The following is a 20,870-nucleotide window of genomic DNA, read 5'->3' as shown; positions in this document are numbered from 1 at the left end:
ACATACTCTCACCAATTTTCGTGACAATCGGTCTAGCCGTTTACGAATAAATCGAGTGTGACAGATAGACAGACAGACGAACTGACAGACAGACAGAGGTGCTGTAAACACCTTTCAGAAAGGGGGGTCAGGCTCGGTTATAGACCTGACCTTTGTCAGCCCTTCGCTAGCGCGTGATATGTCCTGATGCGTCAGCGAACGCTACACCCACAGCGATCACCAGGCAATGTTCTTTGAGACATGTGTCGAGCCACAGGGCAAAGAGCTATCATGCCCGAAAACGAAAAAGATTTCAGGCTGGTCTGCAAAATCTTTGGATGAGCAGACCTTCATAGAGGTGTGGTTAGACCAACCTGATAAAACAGGCGCCCCCACGGAAAGAGCCGTCCACCTGGCTCAATGCATCGCCAAGGCATGTGACGCGTCCATGGAAAACGAACAAGTAGGATAACAAGAGTGCCTACTCTTAGTCGCTGGTTTGTTCTTTGTTGATAGCTTTGTTTGTATTGGCTGTGCTTAAGCAATTGAGTGATGAATATGAATATTCTTCGAGGTTTACGATGCGGTGGCCGAAAAAGTTTGGGTGTCATTTTTCCGATCCCGACCTGTTGTCTTATAATTCCTGCCGCAAATATGGATGTTCGTGATTAGCCGAAAAGGGTAGTACAATGGGTGCTGCAACCACAGTTTCCTCCCTCTATTTAGAAAAAAACTTCTCAAGGTCAAAATTCACTGACGAAGCAGTATTGTAAACATGTGGCTCTCAACACTTTGATCTTTGGTGTAAATGAGCATGAACGATTGGTTTTATTTGTTAACTGAAAGTACTTTCCAGACACAAATTAATTTTTCAAATTGTTATTCAAATATCATTGCCAAAGTTATCCTCAAAAACGAACCTCGCCTCAATCTCCAATCTAATCGTAATTGAGCCCGCTCAGCCTCTCAATTTGGACACACACGTACACACATTCAGACAATATTACTTACGAGGGTTTATTTATATTTATTAACAATCTAGACCGTAAAATAACTTGAGAAAAGAATACATATATATTATATTTAAGCAAAAATGTTTCAAATCGGAATATGCAATTACAATTTGTGAACGCATGCTAAGTATTTAACCCACGGCAGACAGCATCATCTCAGCAACATCATCATCTGTAGAGCGCACCGTTAATTTCATGGTGACGTATTCCGGAACTGCCAACTTAGCTTGCACTAATATCTCCGCTCCGTTTCGGAAAGTTCCTGCAACAAGTCAAATTTTTCAAATCATTAATTGTTAGTATATGGACGCAGCGAAACAAAACTTCTTTCAAGTCAAGTATCAAATATATCTTTACATTCATGAAGCTGATGCCTTCCGTCTTCCAATAAAACTAAAGAGGGACATTGTTCCACATTCAGGAAAAGTATTTACTCATATATAGGAAATAACAAGTCGAGAAACCGGAAGCTGGACGCTTCAGATATGAAAAGTTTTTTGTATTCCTTTTATAAAAATATTCGAGTGGATCTTTCTCCCATTTATAGCTAGCACGTAATATATGAACTTTCGCGTGATACTGACATCCAGTCTTGAATTTTCACACAAGCAACAACTTTCGCCTATTATAACTTTGTTAACTTGGCAGGAGCATGGCTCTATAGCCTACATTTCATAATTCTAGGATGAACTTGAGGGTGGTTTTGCTGTTAATTACTACTATTACCTTATTTGAACGGATATCGGTATGGCTTCGGCTCCGAAATAACTGAGGCTAAGGATCATATAGTGCAGGCTCTTGATTTTTTTCAGATTTTTCGGTTGGGTGGTTTCTAAGAGTGAGTCCGTGAAAGAAATGATCCCTTTCAACCCCCGCACTCCCCACCTTTCCAGCAAATGTCAAAACTAAAATCGGCTTCGGACCGAGGCCTTTCATTTGATACCCTCATAACTATATTTGGTAAAAAAATGTACACTTGTCTTTTGCATGTTTGAAGCCCCCCTTAAATTTGATGTAGAATGACATAACTCACTGCATGTGGGAGGGTTCATAGTTCCTGCCTCTCCACCAAGTTTGGTGTCAGCCGCCATAACCGTTTCCGAGAAATATGCGTGTGAGGGACAGACTGTAAACCGATTTTAATACGGTTTTGTTTTACACAAAACCTTAAAAATGAACGGATATTAGCAAAGAATGTTAGAAAAACTACCTGAACTAAAAACACATTTTAATTCAGATGGTTGATCATCAATTTTTGTCAACTGTATGACATTTATTTTATGGAAAGCTTTACAATGGCCTTGTTTGCAAATACAACTTTGAAGAAATCAATTTGTGGCCTCGTTGAAAAATCAAGTGGAAATAAAAATTACAAAGATTTGAAATTAAAGAGGAGTCCATTATACTTGTACTCTGTTGCCGGTACCATTTTTTCTCATGTTCGCTGATATATAAAATTGCTAAGGCCTCATCTAGAGGACATGAGGGAATTCGACCATGACATCATTCCTCGAATATCACGACTACGATTCTTACATCTGCTTGCTCTTTCACCGAGTAATAAACTTTTGTCAAATGGCTCTAAATCTACACAGAAGAGCGAAATCGCACTAAAAATTAGCATCAATGAAAGATTGATTGTCAGTCTGAGGAATTATCGCACTTCCTATCTGCAAGGATGGATCGAAAAGATAAGGTTCAACGCATCGCTTCGCCGACTATTCATTTATTCGTGAGTACATTTTCCACTTCTTTGATTGTGCCCGTCTATTAAATAATTGGAGTTATGACGTAAACATGGAACACGACACATTCTTAGTTAATTTCACTACACCATCAACTCAACACTCCTAATCAATAATAAATAAGTTGCATGTGTGTTCACTTGAACAAAAGGGCTCACTTGAAACTATCTCTGTTCCACTTTTCGGTCGTACTAATCAAACTGCAAAATACATTAGTGATTGAGATCAATTCCCGGGATTTTATTCAGTCACGAACGGGCACCACCTGGTAGAGAACCCTACAATTGTTTGCTTCACTAAAATGTCCAAAAACATGACTATGGAAGCTAGGGATACACATATAATCTCGAAATTATCAAAGAGTTGCAATCCACCCGCGTTACTGAGCAATCAAGCTGGCAAAGATATACTCTCCGCTCATATGGAAACTAGTGGCCAAGGCACAATCAACCATAAATAATAGTACAGCATCTCAATCAGAAACAAGAAACCCAATTACTGCTGACTTGTCTGCGGCATAACGGTCTAAACCTTCTAAAAAACGGAAGTGGAAGACTTGCCAAAAGTAATTTCAGAACCGTCCCTTCCGTCCCTAAGAGGGAAAGGCGAAGAAGAAAGAAAGGCGATGGGGGCACATCTGGTTTTATACCGATATGTAAAAACGAATCATGAAACTTAGAAAGATTCTCTACCGACAACAGAAGATGCCTTCCTTCCTGCGAAAGAAGGCCAAGCGAATTGGGTATAGAAACATGGCATTGCTACACTAGCAGATGTGAGAATGCCCAAAGTAATCATAGGCAAGAAAGCAGAACCTTTGCCAGAAGGTGGCGACAGGCTGGTATTCTAAGTGAAACCAACTCTGGACGCTGCAGATTTTTCGGATAGCGGTAATACGCATAAAAAACGTTAGAACAATTACGTGGAAGTGGTAACCGATGTTTTATAAGGTGAAATGACGACCGAAAATGAAACCGTCACTTATTTTCTTTTAAACAGAGGATTAGCTCTCAACAATAATGTCGGATACAGTCTCACGCCAATTTACCCGACCTGTCATAAAGTGGACACCAACTAAGATTCTCACTCCAACACAAAATTTGAAGATGATCATATTGGCGATATAGATATCAATGAAGCAGATCCCCTCCAAAAGAATACTACCCCTAAAGCCAGAAAGAAGAGAACGTAAATGCAAATGACGACCTCATTCCTGATGCCGGTCATCGAAGTTTCCTTTAATCATCGTAAAATTCTAAATGGAACGTTTTACCATCCTAACGGAATGCCATTTGCAGGGCAATGATACTTTAAATTAGGTTCAGGCTACAATCCCACCCTCCCGGCTGACATTACTTCACAATTGCGAACAAAAAGCTTGGCAAAACAGAATACCTCACGTGTTGGATACCCGAACTCAGGCATAGATTTCAGATGCTAAAGAGTAAAATTCATGAGTGTCTGGTGTGGCTAGTTTTAGCGCGGCGTGAACTCTATCGAAAGACTCTGAAGGTAGAAAGATTGACATTCAAGAAGATTCCCAAACCAACACTGAAAGTGGTATGTTTTTCGCCACCTACATGCGATCACTGTCCGTTCATAGCAATGTGCTTCAATTTGCCCAGTACTTTCCGAGAAGCTGTTATGACGCTGACGAAATTATTCTCCCAGACCTTGTAGCTAGGAGCTTTCGAGTAAAAGTGATGACCAATTCACATGTGTGTCCCTCATATTGCAACATAGAGAGAATATTGCCGCGAAGCAGCCTCAAGTCAATGTTGGTGTTGAGATAATCACATTTGCAAATTTTGAATAAAGTCGTGAAGGCGGATTTTCCACTGTTAATGCGTGCAGTAACATTAAATTCGGTGCTGCCGTCGGCAGAATTAACGATGACCTAATATATTCTGCAAATTGATTGATTGAATGATTGAAATAGGAAAAGTGCAATGAACTGTTAAACGGAAAGCTTTCGTTTTGTACATATTTACAATATCTTCAATACAATCTGGTTTGTCTCTTTCTCCAAATCCAGAGTCGGTTGGATAAGGTCCACTTCTCGAGAAGAAAGCAAGCAGGTATTATCGCATAGTTAAAATATTTGTGGAAAGATGACATCATCCATTGAATCCCTCCATGTCCTCCAACCAAAGCAGCATTGAGGACGTCAACAACAATGAGAAAAATCGACGAGAGAATGTAACCTTGAGGGCCTCCATTTTGGTGTTAATGGGGCTCCACACTTACACTAAGTACAAGTAGCAGCTCTCCAGAGGCAGTAAAGTCTACAAAGAACAGTTCCGCCGAGAGTCCGTCAAACCCAGCGGCTTTGTTCCGTTCAAGCTTATTGATAGCAGAGATGATTTCGCGCCGGTATGCATTTAATACGACCGCTTTCTATATCATCCACGAAAGATGGAAATTTACCGAATGTTGTACGAATAAGAGTGGTGGCGAGCTGCGCCTTCTATCTCGTTCCTCATATGACCATCGAAAGACTTACGTGATGGGATATAAAGTAGCGAAAACAAAGAATACTTCGAGCACTTTCTTAAGGATCAGATAACGTATGTTGGATCAAGTCTTTTCAAATCTTAATAGGTGCAGCGAATCGTCAACATATCTGTTAGGAAAATAGTAAATGTAAGCCTCGATAGAAGGAGATTGATTCATTGATTGATTTCTATGTTTCAGCTATCTCAGAACTGCCAACATGGGAGGTATCCTAACGATCATCATGCCAGGGAGAAATTAAGTAATTAATCTAACATGTTGTACTTCATATACGCTGGAACTGATTAAGATTGCCCCTTCTAGACAAATTCTCATTGTGCAGGTCTTTAGGCGGCTAAGCATTCCTTTGATGACAATTGGGAACTCCGAAACGGCCGTCTTGTAAAAGCTTGCCCCTTATATCGATACAGTCTGCCCTCTCAGAGCTGCTAAGACTCAGGAAAATAATCAAGCAGCTTTTGATTCGGATTAGTAAAAGCAATAAGAAGACTGGCTAAACTGCAGGAACTCCCAACGAGAATATAAAAGCATTTTAAAGATTTCAGAATTACACTCCTTTAGCACATACTTCGAAGAACTTGAGGCTTCAAAGCTGTGCAGAACCCTCAAACAGAATGAGCGGGCCAAGGTAGCTAAACGTGGCTTCTTTTAGCAACATGCTAAGGTAATCATCATATTAAAGTCTGGCAATATGGATGTAACTAACGGTTTGTGGCAGTCAAGGAGTTCTAATGTCATCCCGCTAAGTAAAAACCACCATGGCTATCAGCACAGATTAAATTGCTCGTTCACATTGAAAGGGTTTTTACTACGCAACTGGAACTCCTCTCCTCACCACTTCTTGAAGTGAAAGCACTGTCAATATACGCCCAAGTATATGCAGATTCGTGGTTGAGGTAACTCAGGATCGAAAGCTCGAAATGCATGTAGAAATATATAACGTATCCTTTATTTAATTGAATGCTGGTGCCTTGGACGGCACGAAAAAACAAATGCATTTTCATGGATTTCGGGCAAACTTCACATAAATAATCTCCCAAACTATTTAATATCCTCTTAAATTTTGGTGACAACCGAGTCGCTCGTTCTTGAGTTATAAAGTTAAAACGCACTTACTACAATATTTTATATATATAGATATGCGGCGCACTACAACGAGCTCATAGACTAGTTCGGTAGGTAGGTAGTCTTTTCCTTGGGACAATAAAGATCAATCTTCCCTGTTGGAGTATATATATACGACTTGAAGAGCGACAGCCACTAATTGGGAGGTAACTGAGCGGCAGATACATCGCAATCTGCAGTGATGGCAAACAACCCTGAAGGCGTTGACCACACCCTCGATCATCTCCAAAACTTTCAAGAATGTAAATTTGGCAAAAGAGGATGCGTGGCATTGAAAATTCTACCATGAATAATTGGGAATAGTGTTCTCATAAGATCAAATGTCAAAATAAAAGAAAAAAACAATGCAAAATTTATGCTGCCAGAAAGCAACAGAATATGTAGAAATACTGTAAGCCCTCTGATGTATTGATACTTTAAATAACCTAGTATTCAATGAAAGTTAACTCCATGTTGCTCTAGTCTGATTAATTTCTATTCAACGCAAATAGTAGTGCATCTGAAAACCATCATTAACCGAATGAACATGAAAATCCATTGAATCCAGCTTCAATGTTTTCATCTAGCTAAATTCAACCCCTAATAAGGTAGAACAAATGAACCACATGAAAAATTTGAGCACGTTACCTGAACAAAGAAGTGTGTGCGTATGGGTTCCTTCAGGCACTTTTTCAGTCCCGTTCGCAGCGCTCATTCCTAGGAATTTCAAAACATTGTCCACTGCATTTTGAAGCGTTTTGGTGGATGATAAGCAAAACACCTCTTCACATTCTACATAATCTAAAAAGTAAGGAATCACGTAAGTATTAAAAACAAACGAATAATAAATAAATAAATAAATTTCCAAAATATTTAACTTTATCAAGAAAAATTATGCTCACAAATGAGAATATTACCTTCGGTATTTGAAGTTTCCCAGATGGCCGTGAAATTCGTTTTCTTATTTTTCTGAATTTGATCTGCCACCGTAATTTCTAGATCTTCCAAAACATATTCATCGTCGTACTCCTGATATGTCGGCTCTCCGGTCTTTGGATCACAATTCCTCACCACAAACTTCAATACTGCACCAAAAGTGGCTGCAAAGTAAAAATAATATCGCCAATCATTAGCAGCCAAATTACATATTATCTGATATTAATGATCACAGTTGATTCAGGTGTTCACTTAAAGTGTGCGCATCGCGGCAGCTTACCAACTGAATCAGGAATGTCCGATGGGAATTCAAGAACGATAAACGTTGATCCCAATTCATTGTACGGTAGTTGTCGACAAGGTACTTTTGCTGTCACTTTGTAGTTGTCCGTTATATCCAAATCAACAACAACATTTTCCAAAAGTTGATCGGATAAAGTATTCAAACAATCGAACTAAAAGAAATAAATTAAAAATTCCAATTAGACCATTGGAGTCCTTTTAACTTGACCATTTACCTGTAAGACCAAATGTTTCGAAAAAATATGCTTTATGCACTGTACTGTGTATTCTGTTTCTCTTTCGGTCAGCTGAACAGGGAGGCAAGACTTGTGTATCGGACCAAATTGTTGGAGATTTAGGACTTGGGATAATTTCTCGAGGCTTTCCTCTTCTCTCGTCATTCGAGGAGGTCGTTGAGCAGCTACGTAACAGATTTTATGAATAGAAACTTCTTTGTAGCACAAACGAATCAAAACTTACTACTTATAACCATTGGGTCTGCATGTGTTGCCGGGTCGACTTGAATCGCTTTGGGAATTACTGATATATCGAATCGTTGCTCCAAAGGGCCATTAAGATGTTGAACCAATCCTTTTTCTAGCAACGATAAGGAGCAGTTCGATTTTTCCACAATGTATGATTTGTATAAATCAGCTTTCTCAGTACTCAGTATGTTGTAATAGTAAGTAGCTCTGTCACGAACTTCATCATCAGGATCCATCTCACACCGACCGAGGAGAACTAATATATTATTCAACAAAGGTGGACACGACGCTCCAAATTGGGCAAGCGCTGCTACAGCAGCTGCACGAACCACCGGGTTTTCCAAAATGACACGATTATAAATGAAACGAATGTACCTACAAATCATTGTTATTACATTAAGAAAGCACCAGTGCAACATAAATTACTTTGACGGCGTGGAAGAAAATGGTCCTTCTTTTCCCAACAAATGTAAAATTCTCACTGCCAAGGATGTATGCTCGCAATCTTCAATGAATTCACAAAGATGAGATAGGCCCGACTCCTTAGCATCAACATTTTCCTCAATAATTGTAATGATAGTATCAATAATTGATGTTTTGTACTCCAGTCCTCCTTCCTCGCGCAACATTCCACTTAAGAAGTTCATCAAAATTGCATGTTTTCGGGGATATTTTGTACAGAGCGAAGAAATAGCTTGCACGACAACAACCTTGAATTCATCTGGAATTTCGGCAACGAACGATGAGATCTGTTTCATCAGCCGTTCAACTGAACTCTCCGCTCCTGTTTTCAGCAAGGTAGTTATAGCCAATGTGGCAACAGATCGATTCGAATCAGTAATGAGGCTTTCTAAATCCAAGTTGCAAGTTGTAACTGCCGTCGGGTGAGTCATGGCAGCCTTGTTAAGAGTTCGAACTGCTGCAAAACGCAAAGTGGCCTTTGGCGAACTGCAGAACAGTTGCAAAATACTGAAAGCTGGTGCTAAAATACGAGCATTAGTCTGTTTCAAGTTAACAATAGCGTGGGCAGCCTCGTATGTAACCATCTCGCTTTTGTGGCGGAGACATGATTCAATGAATTCGAATGTCGGTGATTCGCTCAAATCACCCCTACCCGCATCTTCCTCTTCAATTAATTTGCATGCAATTCGAATCTAATGAAATGGGATATTTTCAATGCAAATAGTTTCATAGATTCATGCGGAAACCTACCAACATGCACACACCATATGCACTTTTGAATCCGTGTCGGGTCAGCTTGTTCACCAACTTCGAAACAGCAAGTCGATCGCTTTTCCTGATATGATATAGAAGGCCCAAAGCATGATATTGAACCATAATATTTTCATTATTCAAGGATTCCTGAGCTTCATTCGCCCAGCGTTTGACAACATCTCCTGCCGAACCTGCCAAGTGCAGAGAGCTTACAAGAGCCGCGCATGATACTGCGGCATTTCGATCTACAATACACTGCTTCATGTATCGCTCAACAGCTTGCAGCATTGTTGGATCAGTGATGCTGCAAAGAGCGCGAATCGCAGCGGCACGATACAAATCTTCCTTCCCAGTCATATCTTTTGTCAACGAGCTGGTCACGATGATCACATCCTCAGCTATTGTGCTTAGTTCTTTAATACCTAAATATACCATACGACGAAGAACAACATCTTTGGATTGGAAAAGTTTGGTCATTGCAAAAAAGCAGTCGGTTGCTTCGCGCGAAGTCAATTGCTCGCCCTAAAATATAAAACTTTCCTATTAAAATTGAAATTATGAAATTAGGTTTGCAATTAACCTGATTGATCAAATACAGAATCTTGGTCAGGATAGTTATGCATTTCCTGGCATTAACAGGGGTCTCATTAAAAGTTCTCGTCTCCTGAAGAACAGATGTCTTTTCCAAATTCTGATAGGCATTGTTAACTCCTGCGAATCCAAAATAAAAGATTTAAAATTAGATAAAAACAAATTTTGGCTTATATATATCCATATATAATATGGATTATCTTCCCAGGTTGTCCATGATTTGCGCGGCCTTGAAAGGTACAGATCACATACTTGGACTGACAATATTTAATAGGTTTTCGAATTCACAGGAACATTCCATCGAATATTCTATGTTTAAGAGTTTGAGGCAAATGTCGACGGTCTAATTAAACGTTACAAACAAGAATGAATACTTATACATACTTGAATTGATGAGAATGCATGTTACAATCTATGGGCTTGTGACTTATTTCCCATGGCATCATCCAGTGTGAGATATTATGGTATAATGAGCAATTTAAATATTTTTATACAAAATAGACCAGTTTTTTTAATTATTAAAATAAATATTAAAAATATTCTCTTGAACGTTAATGTTCTTTTAGATACTACGCATTAACATTTCTTAACAGAACAAACTTTACGCAGTAAAAGCCGTAAATCTGTAGCGAGGGAGGTTGTTTAGAACCGAGACGATATATGATAGATTTCGTGTTTTCGTTTTATAAGGAACTTTGAACACACAACTGTTCTATTTGTGCACAGCTAAACATACAATTATGCACTATGTTTTCCATTCACTGTAAGAGGTATTGTATTCCATCTGGCACTTTCGGCACTGATAAAATGGCTATTGGCATATTAGCGATTGATTGGATGATTTCTTCTTCATTGCATATTTTCATTGTGACGTCATTATCCTCATCCTTCTGTCTGCGCCTCTCGTTTCTGGCAGTTTAGTAGACTTCCTCCAGAGATCGATGTTCATAGGAAATATCAGCTATCAGGTTATCGTCATCAATCTGAATATAATCCAGTAGCTGAGAACAATCGACTTTATATCCAGTTTTTAATAGGTTTGGCTAAATTTCTTCTAGTCAATTCTCGTTGTTCTCTGCCACGCGTTGGAAAAAAGACAGTCGTCATTTCAATCAGATTCCTCGTAACCAGTTTTTGTAAAATAATTTGCAATTATGATAGGCACACATTGTTGTAGAGAAGAAATCCGGGGCCGGGGTGACAATTATGCGAACGAACCCAACACGAGGTAAAATTCATACGAGTCTGGACTGAAAATTATGCAGGCCTCCATATTATCCCTTTTTCATGGAAATGTCTATTCCGGGCCCCTGAGAAAACTTGGGACCCAGTATGTGGTGTCCGGAGAGGTGAGTGGTTAGAGCACAAGGCTATCGTAAGGAAGGTCGCGGTTCAAACCTCGCTTGTGGTAGTAGGACTTGTCAGATTCCAGTCGTCCCAGCTTTGAATGAGTACCTGAGTCAAATCGTTACGGTCTGGAATGAAGTGCTCTAAAACACTTCAAGGCCTTGCTCCAATATGGATTGTTGCGCCAACAGTTATTAAGAACCCTTCTCTTTCCACCACCACCCCCCCCCCCCTCCTCTCGTCACCCCCGGCGTTATATATTGAATCTAGACTTACAAGATGTCTTAGTTACAATCAATCAAACTCTCAAAGTGTTCTTTGATACGTTTCAGGCTTATTTAATCTGTTATCTTTGCGACGACAAATCCTGTACTCCAAATGGGTGCTTTTTTCGTAATCTTAAGGGGTTATATACAGTTGCAGTGCGTGATATTATGACATTTTCTCGATTTTTTTAGTAAATGTTTAATTAAAAGCGGTTAACAGCATCAATTAGTACATATTGTAAGTTATTATACTTGTAAAATTTTTTATAAGAAAAAAAAATTGAAAATGGCAGATCTAAACCTGTTTTTCAAGAGTATTGTTGGCGTAGTTTGCGATGGGCATAATATTTCGATAATGTTTTATCTAGTCGCTGAACGACGGATTTGTCAAAATACAGACAATTAAAAAAATGGTGGCTATTTTAACAAAACCTCCAGTTTTTTAGATGTCAAATATAACATTTTTTTTACTTTTTTTAAAATATTTTTTAAAAAAATTGAAAATTCTTCGATCAACAACTATATGTGGCGATCACTGTTACTGATTCACGTGGCCAACGGACTGAGGAAATGAACCTCTGTATCATCCGCTCCTACTAAGAAATAACAACGGCGGGGTCAGGTAAAACATCTTACCGCCCCTTATTGCAACCAAGATTAGTGACACGTTTTCCGCAATACGCGAACATCACTGTGCAGGTTGCAGCTCAGTACCGCCATATTACATCTGGATCTAGAGAAAGCATTTGATTGTGCGCCACACGAACTCATCTGGTATACTCTACGACAACACTTAATGCACGAAGAACTTTAGACGAACGATCCCCATGACACAGGCACTTTCACAGTCAATGGTAGTGACTTGCCCAGAACTGAGCGATTTAAATATCTCACACACACATTGTGAAATTTCTTTACACATTATCGCAATCTGAATGAAGTGGCGTTCCACAACTGGTGTTCTTTGTGATCGATCTATAAACGGACGTCTCAATTCTAAAATTTACCGCAGTGTCATCCGCCCTGTCGGCCTCTATGGTTCCGAATATTGGCCGACTAAAAAAGACAATGAACGGCGTCTTGCGGTAATGGAGACGAAGATGTTGCGTTGGACTTGTGTCACGTGACACACCTTGATTACATCCGAAATGGGGACATCCGCGATCTATATGGGGTTGCACCGATCGAGGAAAAATTGCAAGAGAGGCGTCGGCGATGCTACGGTCACGTAATTCGCGCTAACGTGAATTCACCCGCCAAGATTGGTCTGGACATCGAAGTGGAAGGTAAGGGGACCGGCCGAAACAACGCTGGCTTGAGACACTAGATGAGGATTTGAAAGCTTCGCGATTACATCCAGACCAGGCTTTTGATAAAACAAAATAGCTCAACCGATCACGAGAGCCAGCCCGGCTTGTGAATAGGACAGAAGCTGAAGAAAAAGAAGATCATCCGAGCCCACATGCTTAGTACTTACTGCTAGCATTAGGTAAAATCCAGCATCTGCCGAGATTGTAATAACTCGGATATAATGTCGTAACAATCCAATTTGGGTCTAGGCCTTGAAGCGTGTTAAAGCACTTCATTTCAAGACCGTAGTGGTATAGGGGTGGTCAGCTTTGTACTCGCCCTGATTGTTACATTGATTTAACTCATTCATAGCTGTGTCGACTAACATCCGACTTTCACACTTTACAACGTATTATAATCAATGTTGAATGTTAAAAAACATTTAGTACTTTAGCCAATATTTTCAGGAGCATTTTTGAATACAAAATTATAAGATATTAATTTTTACAGAAAGTAGAATATTTACGAAAATCACACATTTAGTAGTTATAAACCTAAGGAAACTGACTTGGGGGGGGGGGGGGGGGGGGGGGGGTCGCGGGTCAATCGCCGGTGGCAGTGGAATTTGTGATTCCAGTCGACAGTCGGACGAGCGCAATGCTGACCAAATCACTTCCTATAGGATATTGTAATCCTGTAGGATACCGTTAAGCTTTTGTATGAATGCTCTAACACACTCCAATTGGATTGTTGCACCAACGATTATTATTATTGAAACGACAGGGAAAAGAGTCACTCATGGCAATATTAAAAATTGGTAAATTACTAGTGTTCGAACTTCGATAAACAAAACAAACCAAAGTTGAATGTTACAAAAGTATGAAAATTTGAAGCATCACAATTCCTTGATATTAACCCGATTAGAAGAGTCCGTTTTTATTCTTAAGGTAGGCCCATAATAATGACATGGTTAAGTAAAATAAATCTTTAAATCTAGTCTAGGTGCCTCATTTGACATTCGATAAATCCCTAGACTGGTAACAATATAGTCTGTCCCGGATATTGTTGCGATTGTGATCTCAGATAAATGATGGAATGGAAGAAAGAACAAATTAGAGTTAAACCCAGGGTACACTAGACCAAACAATACCCACTTTATTTACTGGAATCTTCTCACCAATAAGATCGAATCGTAACGAGGTTCTGTAAACAACAGTTAACAAACGATACAACCAGCAAACATGTTGCAGAGGTATCATACCTTCTACAGTGTTCCATACGAATTTGTTCCATATTTATTCAAATTTCAAGTGATAATATGTTCAAGAGTGTAACTGATAAAAAATGCAACTTAATCATGAAAAATGTTCAGAAATGTGCCAAAGGCATAGAGCCAAACTAATCAGGGCACGTGTAATTCTTTGCTTGCGGACTATTGTTTGTGGACTAATCATAAGTAAATGGAAAACCGGAAGCTCACTCGACACGTCGACAATGTTGTTGACCATTCCGCCGAACTCATACAAACTGTATATGATAAGATACCCGCGATTCAGAAATAGATTCTCACCGCAACAACAACAACTGGAAGCAAGAGTATATAATCTTGATTGACCTTTACAGTCTCGTACTCTAATCGCTACTCTAAGTTTCTCGACCAGACTAGCTAACACCAAAGCTAATAAAAATATATATCACCAACTTAATGATATCTGCCCAAGATTCGAAAAACCATCAACCACCGTTTTTCTTTTAAATATCATCCCGCCCCAAAAAGGCAAGAACTTCGCTACTAACAACCTCGGTTTCGAAAAGGAAGTCAACAACAAAATTAGCCCTCAATGTTCAGCTGAATCTTGGCAGGTGAGTTCTCGTCAGTGCGAATTAAATGTGTCTTGCATGGGACGATTATTCCAGCTTTTGGCAAGTTATTCGAGATCAGCACTGTTATGAAAAGCCAGAAAAACATAATGTGAATAGAGCAGTGTAAAGGGGGCTAGACGTTGGATATCTCGTGGGACAGTGCCCATAACAAGATCGAAGAGCAGTGGCGAGAAGTGGTTTCCTCGATGAACCCCGACAGAGACACAAAGCGATTAGTGATTACAAATATCAGGTTTACCGGTCTTAATTTTTTAGGTCGGCAATTTTTGAAAATGTCATTGCCGCTGGAAATGAGAAAATACATATTTGTGTATATGTATCGCGTACATGTGCAGGCTATTGAGCAGCCTTGCGTTGTACATATAATAAAGCACATCATGCACGATTTGCTTTCGATTTCCGATTTAGCTAGCAGTGTCAATTCATAGCAATGTACCTAACACACCAAGTTGTGTCAACAAATATGCTTACTTACTGATTATACTTGGAAAGTTGTAAAACTCCTTTAACCTCTTTTTTATCAAAAAGACACATATCAACTGCAATCGTTTGTTCCAGAGCCCGCAATGCAATTGTCGGCTATCGTTAATGTGTGACCTATCAACTGCCACTTCCACCTTCCGACCACAACGCGTTCGAGTGCCAAGCCTGTGCACCGACCAAGTTCTTCGTGTGAGATAGTGTCAGGTCAGCATACTCTGATGATACGACGCAGACAGGTATTGACGAAAGCTTGGAGATTTTGGAAAACAGTGAAGTTTACTTTCCATATGCTACACCCATATAGCAACACAGAAAGAAAATTAGCACAGCACACGCTGTTCACATTCTGACGAATCAATCAATCAATGAAGAGGAGATTAAACGGAGATCGCGCACTGTTCCAAAATGATCCGTAAGTTGTTGATGTGGTAAATGGAGGAGGATCCGGAACGAAAACTAACCTTGTCTGTGTCTATCAAGCTTTCGAGATGTCACGGCGTATACTGCACTGAACTTCTTGGATATCGAGCACATCACGCCCCCCATCACTCGCAGCTGTCAGCAGATCTTTCAATCCCTTCCCTTATGGTCGACCACTTGTGTAGTACCCGAGAAAAGAGCATTTTTAACGGCGGCCCAATGCTCATCAATATTCTCAGGCGGGTTACTCAGCATATCTGCCGTCTGATCAGCAAGATTAGTTTAGGGGCCTGTCCAAAACCGGCTCCCAGGCCAAGAGAGCGCTCCTTGCGGTAGTCGTCAGAAGCACCCCGACACCGAATTCGCGTCTGCTACAACTTGGCTTTCCAGAGTGTAAAAGCACATTGCCGCAAGAGGGAGAGGAGTATTCTCCAGAGTTCCACCATCTTACTTTGCTGACGACCAGATTGTCCAGCTTAATTCACTGGAATTCCCGATCAAGTTAAAGAAAGCAAGCATTCTGAGGACCCTCGCTACCGATCTCGGGGATCGTGGGCACCTTCTAAAAATCAATCATAGTGTGTTTTCGATATCCACATGTCAGTCCCCATCGGAGGCGTTGTTGGTTTTTCGATAGCAATAAAGTTTCAAAATTTGCAGGTTGCTAGCCCACAAATGTCTATCCCTTTTAGTCATATATTCTTAATCTCAACTCCCATGGCATAAACTTACAAAAAGCATAACGGAATGCATAACTTCCTTCTCACTAAATATCAATAACTACCCAACCTAAACAGCATTTACGATGCACATGAACAAACAAACTCAGCGCAAAGAACTCTGCCTGAGTTGGTTACTCTTAATGTTTTAGGTACACAATTTGCGATCGTCGTAATAAAGTATGGTTGCGCCTTTGTGCTGCCAAGTTCGAAAATGTGGGGGGATCTTGTAGGTCACTTTAATCCTTCTCGCGCCGTTGACAAAATCGCACGTTTCGTCTAACGCAAAACCGAAACTAAAAAATGGAAAAATAAAAAATAACGGCTGACCGCGCGTGCAGCTGTAAAATTCAAGACCCGAGTACCGCGATCGGGAGGGAAGATCCACGACGGATCAAACCCGTAAAACTCGAAGACGCTCATCGTAAAAACCTGAGGCAGGCAAACATCGATTGATAATTGTTAACCTTGATATACAGTTGTCTAAACCCGCATTGTGCCATCACTAACGGTTTCTAGTAGTGCACTTTAATTCACCCAACTATTTTCCGAGAAGCTTGTACACTTCTTCTAAACCTCATAGCACTATGACGACTTTCTTCCCACCCATCCTGAGATGACGGATTCCATCTCATTTGTTATTATCTCAAACCAGAATATCCGATTGATATGACGCAGACATATCCATCAAATCAATGTGGAATATTGATTGTACCCGAATACCAATCTATTCAATCAATTCATTATGCGGGCTGCAACAGAATTCGATGCACTCCATAAATTAAGAATACTTGCAGAATCAAATTACCGCTTCTTTTGGAGTCTATGTACCACTTTTGTAGGAAATACTTCACTTGGTTGCTCACACCACAATGACCACATTCTATGCTTCACTGCCATATAGCAACATAAAGACAACATTGGCGCGGAAAAGTCTGAACTTGATCTTGAGGTGGATAAACTCGCATTTCCAGATTTTCGACAAAAGTGCGAAGGTTTTAGCGTCGTTCAGCACTTCCTAGATATACAAACTATTCAACCATCTCGATGATCTGACCATGCAAATGGTCAGTTAGATTGAAAACCTTAGTTAGGTTGCTGATTATCTTCAGCTCGACTTTCCAAATGCAGAGCCATATGTGCAAAATCTAGGACTTGATAAAAGAACAAGCAGATGTCGTGATTGTAGTTGAAGTATTTTAAGGAAGACAACATTGCTCATTAAACCCTTCCGCGTCTTTCAGCCAAGGCAGCATGAAGAACATCACCTACGAGAAGAAAAAGTGCCGGTAACAAGATGCAAGCCTGCACCCCAAATTCCTCTGGCATTTTATCTCCATCCGGAATATAACATTTGGCACATGTGATATGTTCACAAACACAATTGTGGCATACAAAACGAATGCCTATCTTCAGAACATCAACCATCTTCCCAGGATTTACCAACAAGTGGAAGTTTCAGCTCTGCAAGTCTACATGTAGACCTTCAAGGCTTGCGGGTTGACAAAGACGGTTGTATTTTAAAAAGCAACCTACAAGAAGTGAAAATTCACCGAATGTTAGACTTTCCAAAGTACAAAAATATAGTGCTGCAACAGAGAGAATAGTACTCTCTAGGGTCTCGTCTTACTTCCTTTCCAAGTCTCATCATTATTACTCCTTGCTTGAGATGGGGAAAGCGAGCATTCTGTGAACCCTCGCGCGCACATTCAGAAACCAATCCTAAACCGAATGAGATAGCAGCAGAATTATCTGAATCGTTTGATAACCCCCAATCGTTCGATCGCTGTAAATGCGATCAATTTTTCCAGCAATTTTGATGACTAAATTCCACCGCTTTTTCGACACCCTTTTCACTCCTTCTTTAAACTACAGAATAATATTGGAATGGACTTAATGCAAAATAAATGACTGAAATCTAATTAATTTTATAAACAGAAATAAGAATATTTCAAAAGATACGAGCAAAATCAATTCGCAGCCGAATAGCGAAGCCGGAAATACACTTCTCACAAACGCAAGCAAAAATATCTTTTTTTTTACAGAAACCAAATGGGTAGGACGACATCCACCTTAACCAAAAAGCACTTGGTGGAACTATAAATCTGAAGGCGAACATTCCAGCGGGTGTGTGGCTTCATGTTCCGAAAACCTCGTTGTTCTTAAAAAAGCGGGTGTGAAGAACACTGTCCCGTATGCAAAAGCAAACATTGAGCACAGATCACAATTGTTAACTGCAAATCTGAAATTTCCCTTCCAATAGTTAGCTCCCAACCCTTTTTGATGTCACTCCAAGGGGAATGCTAATTAATTAATGTTCGCGGCTAAAACAAGCCGTGAGTAAACAAGTATAGAAGACCTAATTGGAAATCGAATGGCAAACATAAGAGAGGAATCGATCTTCCAACCTATGCCGGTATGCCATAGTCGGCTTCTATCGCATCTAGTCAAATCATAATAATTCTCGATTCATGTCCGTGTAACGAGACCTAATAGAAGATCTCGGAAACATACACTTTTCGGGCAACCTCTCAATTCGACGTTCTTATTGTCACCAAATGATTTGTAGCACTTGTGACCGACACAAACATGACATGTCCCTTACTTACTATTCTTATTAAAACAGTTTCCTACATATAACCAAACAATACCTTCATCCTCGTCGTCTTTATCGCGTCGGAAGGATCCCATGTTTTACTAAAAACTGGTAAAAACTGCGAAAAGTCCACAAAATCGAGCGAAACTCCAACACACTTTAGCCAACAGCGCCGACACGTCACCTGTCGAATGTCAAATTCCACCAATGACTTTTCGTTACTTTCGAAAAAGCAGGTCGCAGAAATGTCAAAGCGGTTTTTCGAAGATGTCAGTCCGCGTATTTTATTAGAAACCTTTACATTCTCATGCATGCCGCAACTTTGAGAAATTTTTGCAAAAATTACGGTGGCATCCACTACTTTTTATTCCTAAAAAGCAGAGAAATTGTCTAACGTTAATGAATGTTTACAACATTAGCAGCGGTAAACCCTCCGGAGGAGGAGCTGCAGGAGCACAACATTGGCAGTACTTTTCGAAAATTGATTTTCACTCCTCCCACTATTAGCATCAGCTGTTTTTGTCACTTGCTGTCACTGCTGACAGTTCTTGTTTTGATTAGAATTGGATTGTGAACTTCGGATATTTAACATTTTCATGGGTAGTATTTACTGAGCACAAGAACCATGGCTGTATACAATTTATACGTATTTGACAAATATGGAGTGATGCTGTTCTATAACGAATGGAATCGCCTAAAGAAGTCGGGAATGACGCAGGAAGAGGTAAATGAATTGCCCTCAGTTGCTCCGTTTCTAATACTATCCCCTTAGGAAGCGAAACTAATGTATGGAATGCTGTACTCTATAAAGTCGTTTGTAGGCAAAATGTCGCCGATAGATCTGAGGGATGGATTCTTGTATTACAAGACGAACAAATACGCGCTCCACTACTTGGAGACGCCTTCAGGACTAAAGTAAGTGCCAGAGTCACTTAGTTGAACCCTCCATAGGCGTCCGAGCTAATTTGCGGCATTTTTTCCCCATAGGTTCGTGATTAGCACAGACACAGCTTCCATAAATGTGAAAGAGCTCCTCCAGCAGTTCTACGCCAAGGTTTGGGTGGAGTTCGTAGTGCGCGACCCCCTCTGGGTACCGGGCACTCCCGTCACGTCCGACTTGTGCAAACAAAAGATCGACGAATTCATTAAGCAGTCCCCCATTTATGGAATCAAAAATATCTAGATTAATTAAAATGTATTTATTAAGCAAAAGGCGGCGTTTTATTACGGACATTTATTTGGAATATTTCCCAGAGTACTCTTCGTAGCTTAGCAAACTAGCTTTGATGTCGTCGCATTCGTCTATTTTCGGCAGTAAAATGGCAATGTAGCCGTATCCCTCTTTGGAGAGGAGTGACGGATTCTGCAGGACATTTTGGTTGATTTCCACCAGCTTCCCCTTCACACAGCTGGGCACATTATAAGTAGTCCCGTCGCAGCATTTCACCACGGCGATGGTTGTATCCTTCTGTAGAATCGCGCTGCGTTTCCGGTCCTCGCCAGTTGACTGTTTATCGGTTTTCTTCAGAATTGGGCACGTTACTTGTTCTATTCCCTTGGCAAATGCGGGGTGAGCTCCTGACAGACCAACCATGCATATCCGATTTGAGTGGAATAGCACAAGGTAATGTTCCTCCGAAGTTTTCTGGCGCACCAAGTAATATCTCGTGAAGAATCTGTCAACTAAGGGTCGGTGTGTGGATGGAAATTCTGAAGTAATGGGTGGTATAGATTTCCCGAAAGCCGTGTCCTTTTCCGGGCAAAAGTAGAAGTCCTCTAGGGCAGCCATCCAAGCAAATTGAAGATAATTCCCAGCGGTGTGTACCGAAAGTCGTTTGAATACGCGAATGACAATTGCCCCGTTTACATTGACTGTGCTTGTTCTTACTTGCAAGTAAAGGGGAAACTTAGTGATTTTTCAGGGGTGAGAAAAACAAATCTGTTATATCCGCTTTGAGAAAAGAGTAATAAAAATAGTTCGAAACAATTTGTTTTGAACAA

The 20,870-nt window shown here is 40.2% G+C and overlaps 3 protein-coding genes across 3 annotated transcripts; 1 reads left to right on the top strand and 2 right to left on the bottom strand.

The window, feature by feature from the left end:
• Window positions 1-982: 982 nt before the first annotated feature.
• LOC119650869 (coatomer subunit gamma) lies at window positions 983-19,081 on the bottom strand. The gene is made up of 10 exons (XM_038054030.1): window positions 18,925-19,081; window positions 9,854-9,984; window positions 9,271-9,795; window positions 8,485-9,212; window positions 8,054-8,433; window positions 7,810-7,994; window positions 7,572-7,746; window positions 7,273-7,455; window positions 7,004-7,156; window positions 983-1,254 (listed from the first exon to the last, which is right to left on the bottom strand). Exons 1-10 carry the CDS (start codon window positions 18,962-18,964, stop codon window positions 1,124-1,126), a joined length of 2,631 nt encoding a protein of 876 aa, XP_037909958.1. The 5' UTR covers window positions 18,965-19,081; the 3' UTR covers window positions 983-1,123.
• A 285-nt stretch (window positions 19,082-19,366) lies between these two features.
• On the top strand, window positions 19,367-20,081 carry LOC119650871 (trafficking protein particle complex subunit 1). Its single transcript, XM_038054032.1, has 3 exons — window positions 19,367-19,593; window positions 19,642-19,784; window positions 19,857-20,081. Exons 1-3 carry the CDS (start codon window positions 19,495-19,497, stop codon window positions 20,050-20,052), a joined length of 438 nt encoding a protein of 145 aa, XP_037909960.1. The 5' UTR covers window positions 19,367-19,494; the 3' UTR covers window positions 20,053-20,081.
• LOC119650870 (protein Abitram) lies at window positions 20,050-20,776 on the bottom strand. Its single transcript, XM_038054031.1, has one exon. The coding sequence runs from the start codon at window positions 20,656-20,658 to the stop codon at window positions 20,104-20,106; it is 555 nt and encodes a 184-aa protein (XP_037909959.1). The 5' UTR covers window positions 20,659-20,776; the 3' UTR covers window positions 20,050-20,103.
• Between the last annotated feature and the right edge of the window lie 94 nt (window positions 20,777-20,870).

The sequence above is a fragment of the Hermetia illucens genome, chromosome 3 (genome assembly GCF_905115235.1).
Source record: "Hermetia illucens chromosome 3, iHerIll2.2.curated.20191125, whole genome shotgun sequence".
NCBI classification, from domain to species: domain Eukaryota; kingdom Metazoa; phylum Arthropoda; class Insecta; order Diptera; family Stratiomyidae; genus Hermetia; species Hermetia illucens.
Note: the sequence above shows the minus strand (reverse complement) of the source record. Positions and strands in the feature narration are given on the sequence as shown.

Bases quoted from the DNA above. Each gene is read 5' to 3' on its own strand.
- LOC119650869 (XM_038054030.1), bottom strand. From the start codon at position 18,964: ATGGGATCCTTCCGACGCGATAAAGACGACGAGGATGAAG. The intron at 9,985-18,924 runs GTATTGTTTGGT...TTGGATTCGCAG, and splicing joins TAAAGACGACGAGGATGAAG to GAGTTAACAATGCCTATCAG. The intron at 7,747-7,809 runs GTAAATGGTCAA...TATTTCTTTTAG, and splicing joins CGAAACATTTGGTCTTACAG to TTCGATTGTTTGAATACTTT.
- LOC119650871 (XM_038054032.1), top strand. From the start codon at position 19,495: ATGGCTGTATACAATTTATACGTATTTGACAAATATGGAGTGATGCTG. The intron at 19,594-19,641 runs GTAAATGAATTG...CTATCCCCTTAG, and splicing joins CGGGAATGACGCAGGAAGAG to GAAGCGAAACTAATGTATGG. The intron at 19,785-19,856 runs GTAAGTGCCAGA...TTTTCCCCATAG, and splicing joins GAGACGCCTTCAGGACTAAA to GTTCGTGATTAGCACAGACA.
- LOC119650870 (XM_038054031.1), bottom strand. From the start codon at position 20,658: ATGGCTGCCCTAGAGGACTTCTACTTTTGCCCGGAAAAGGACACGGCT.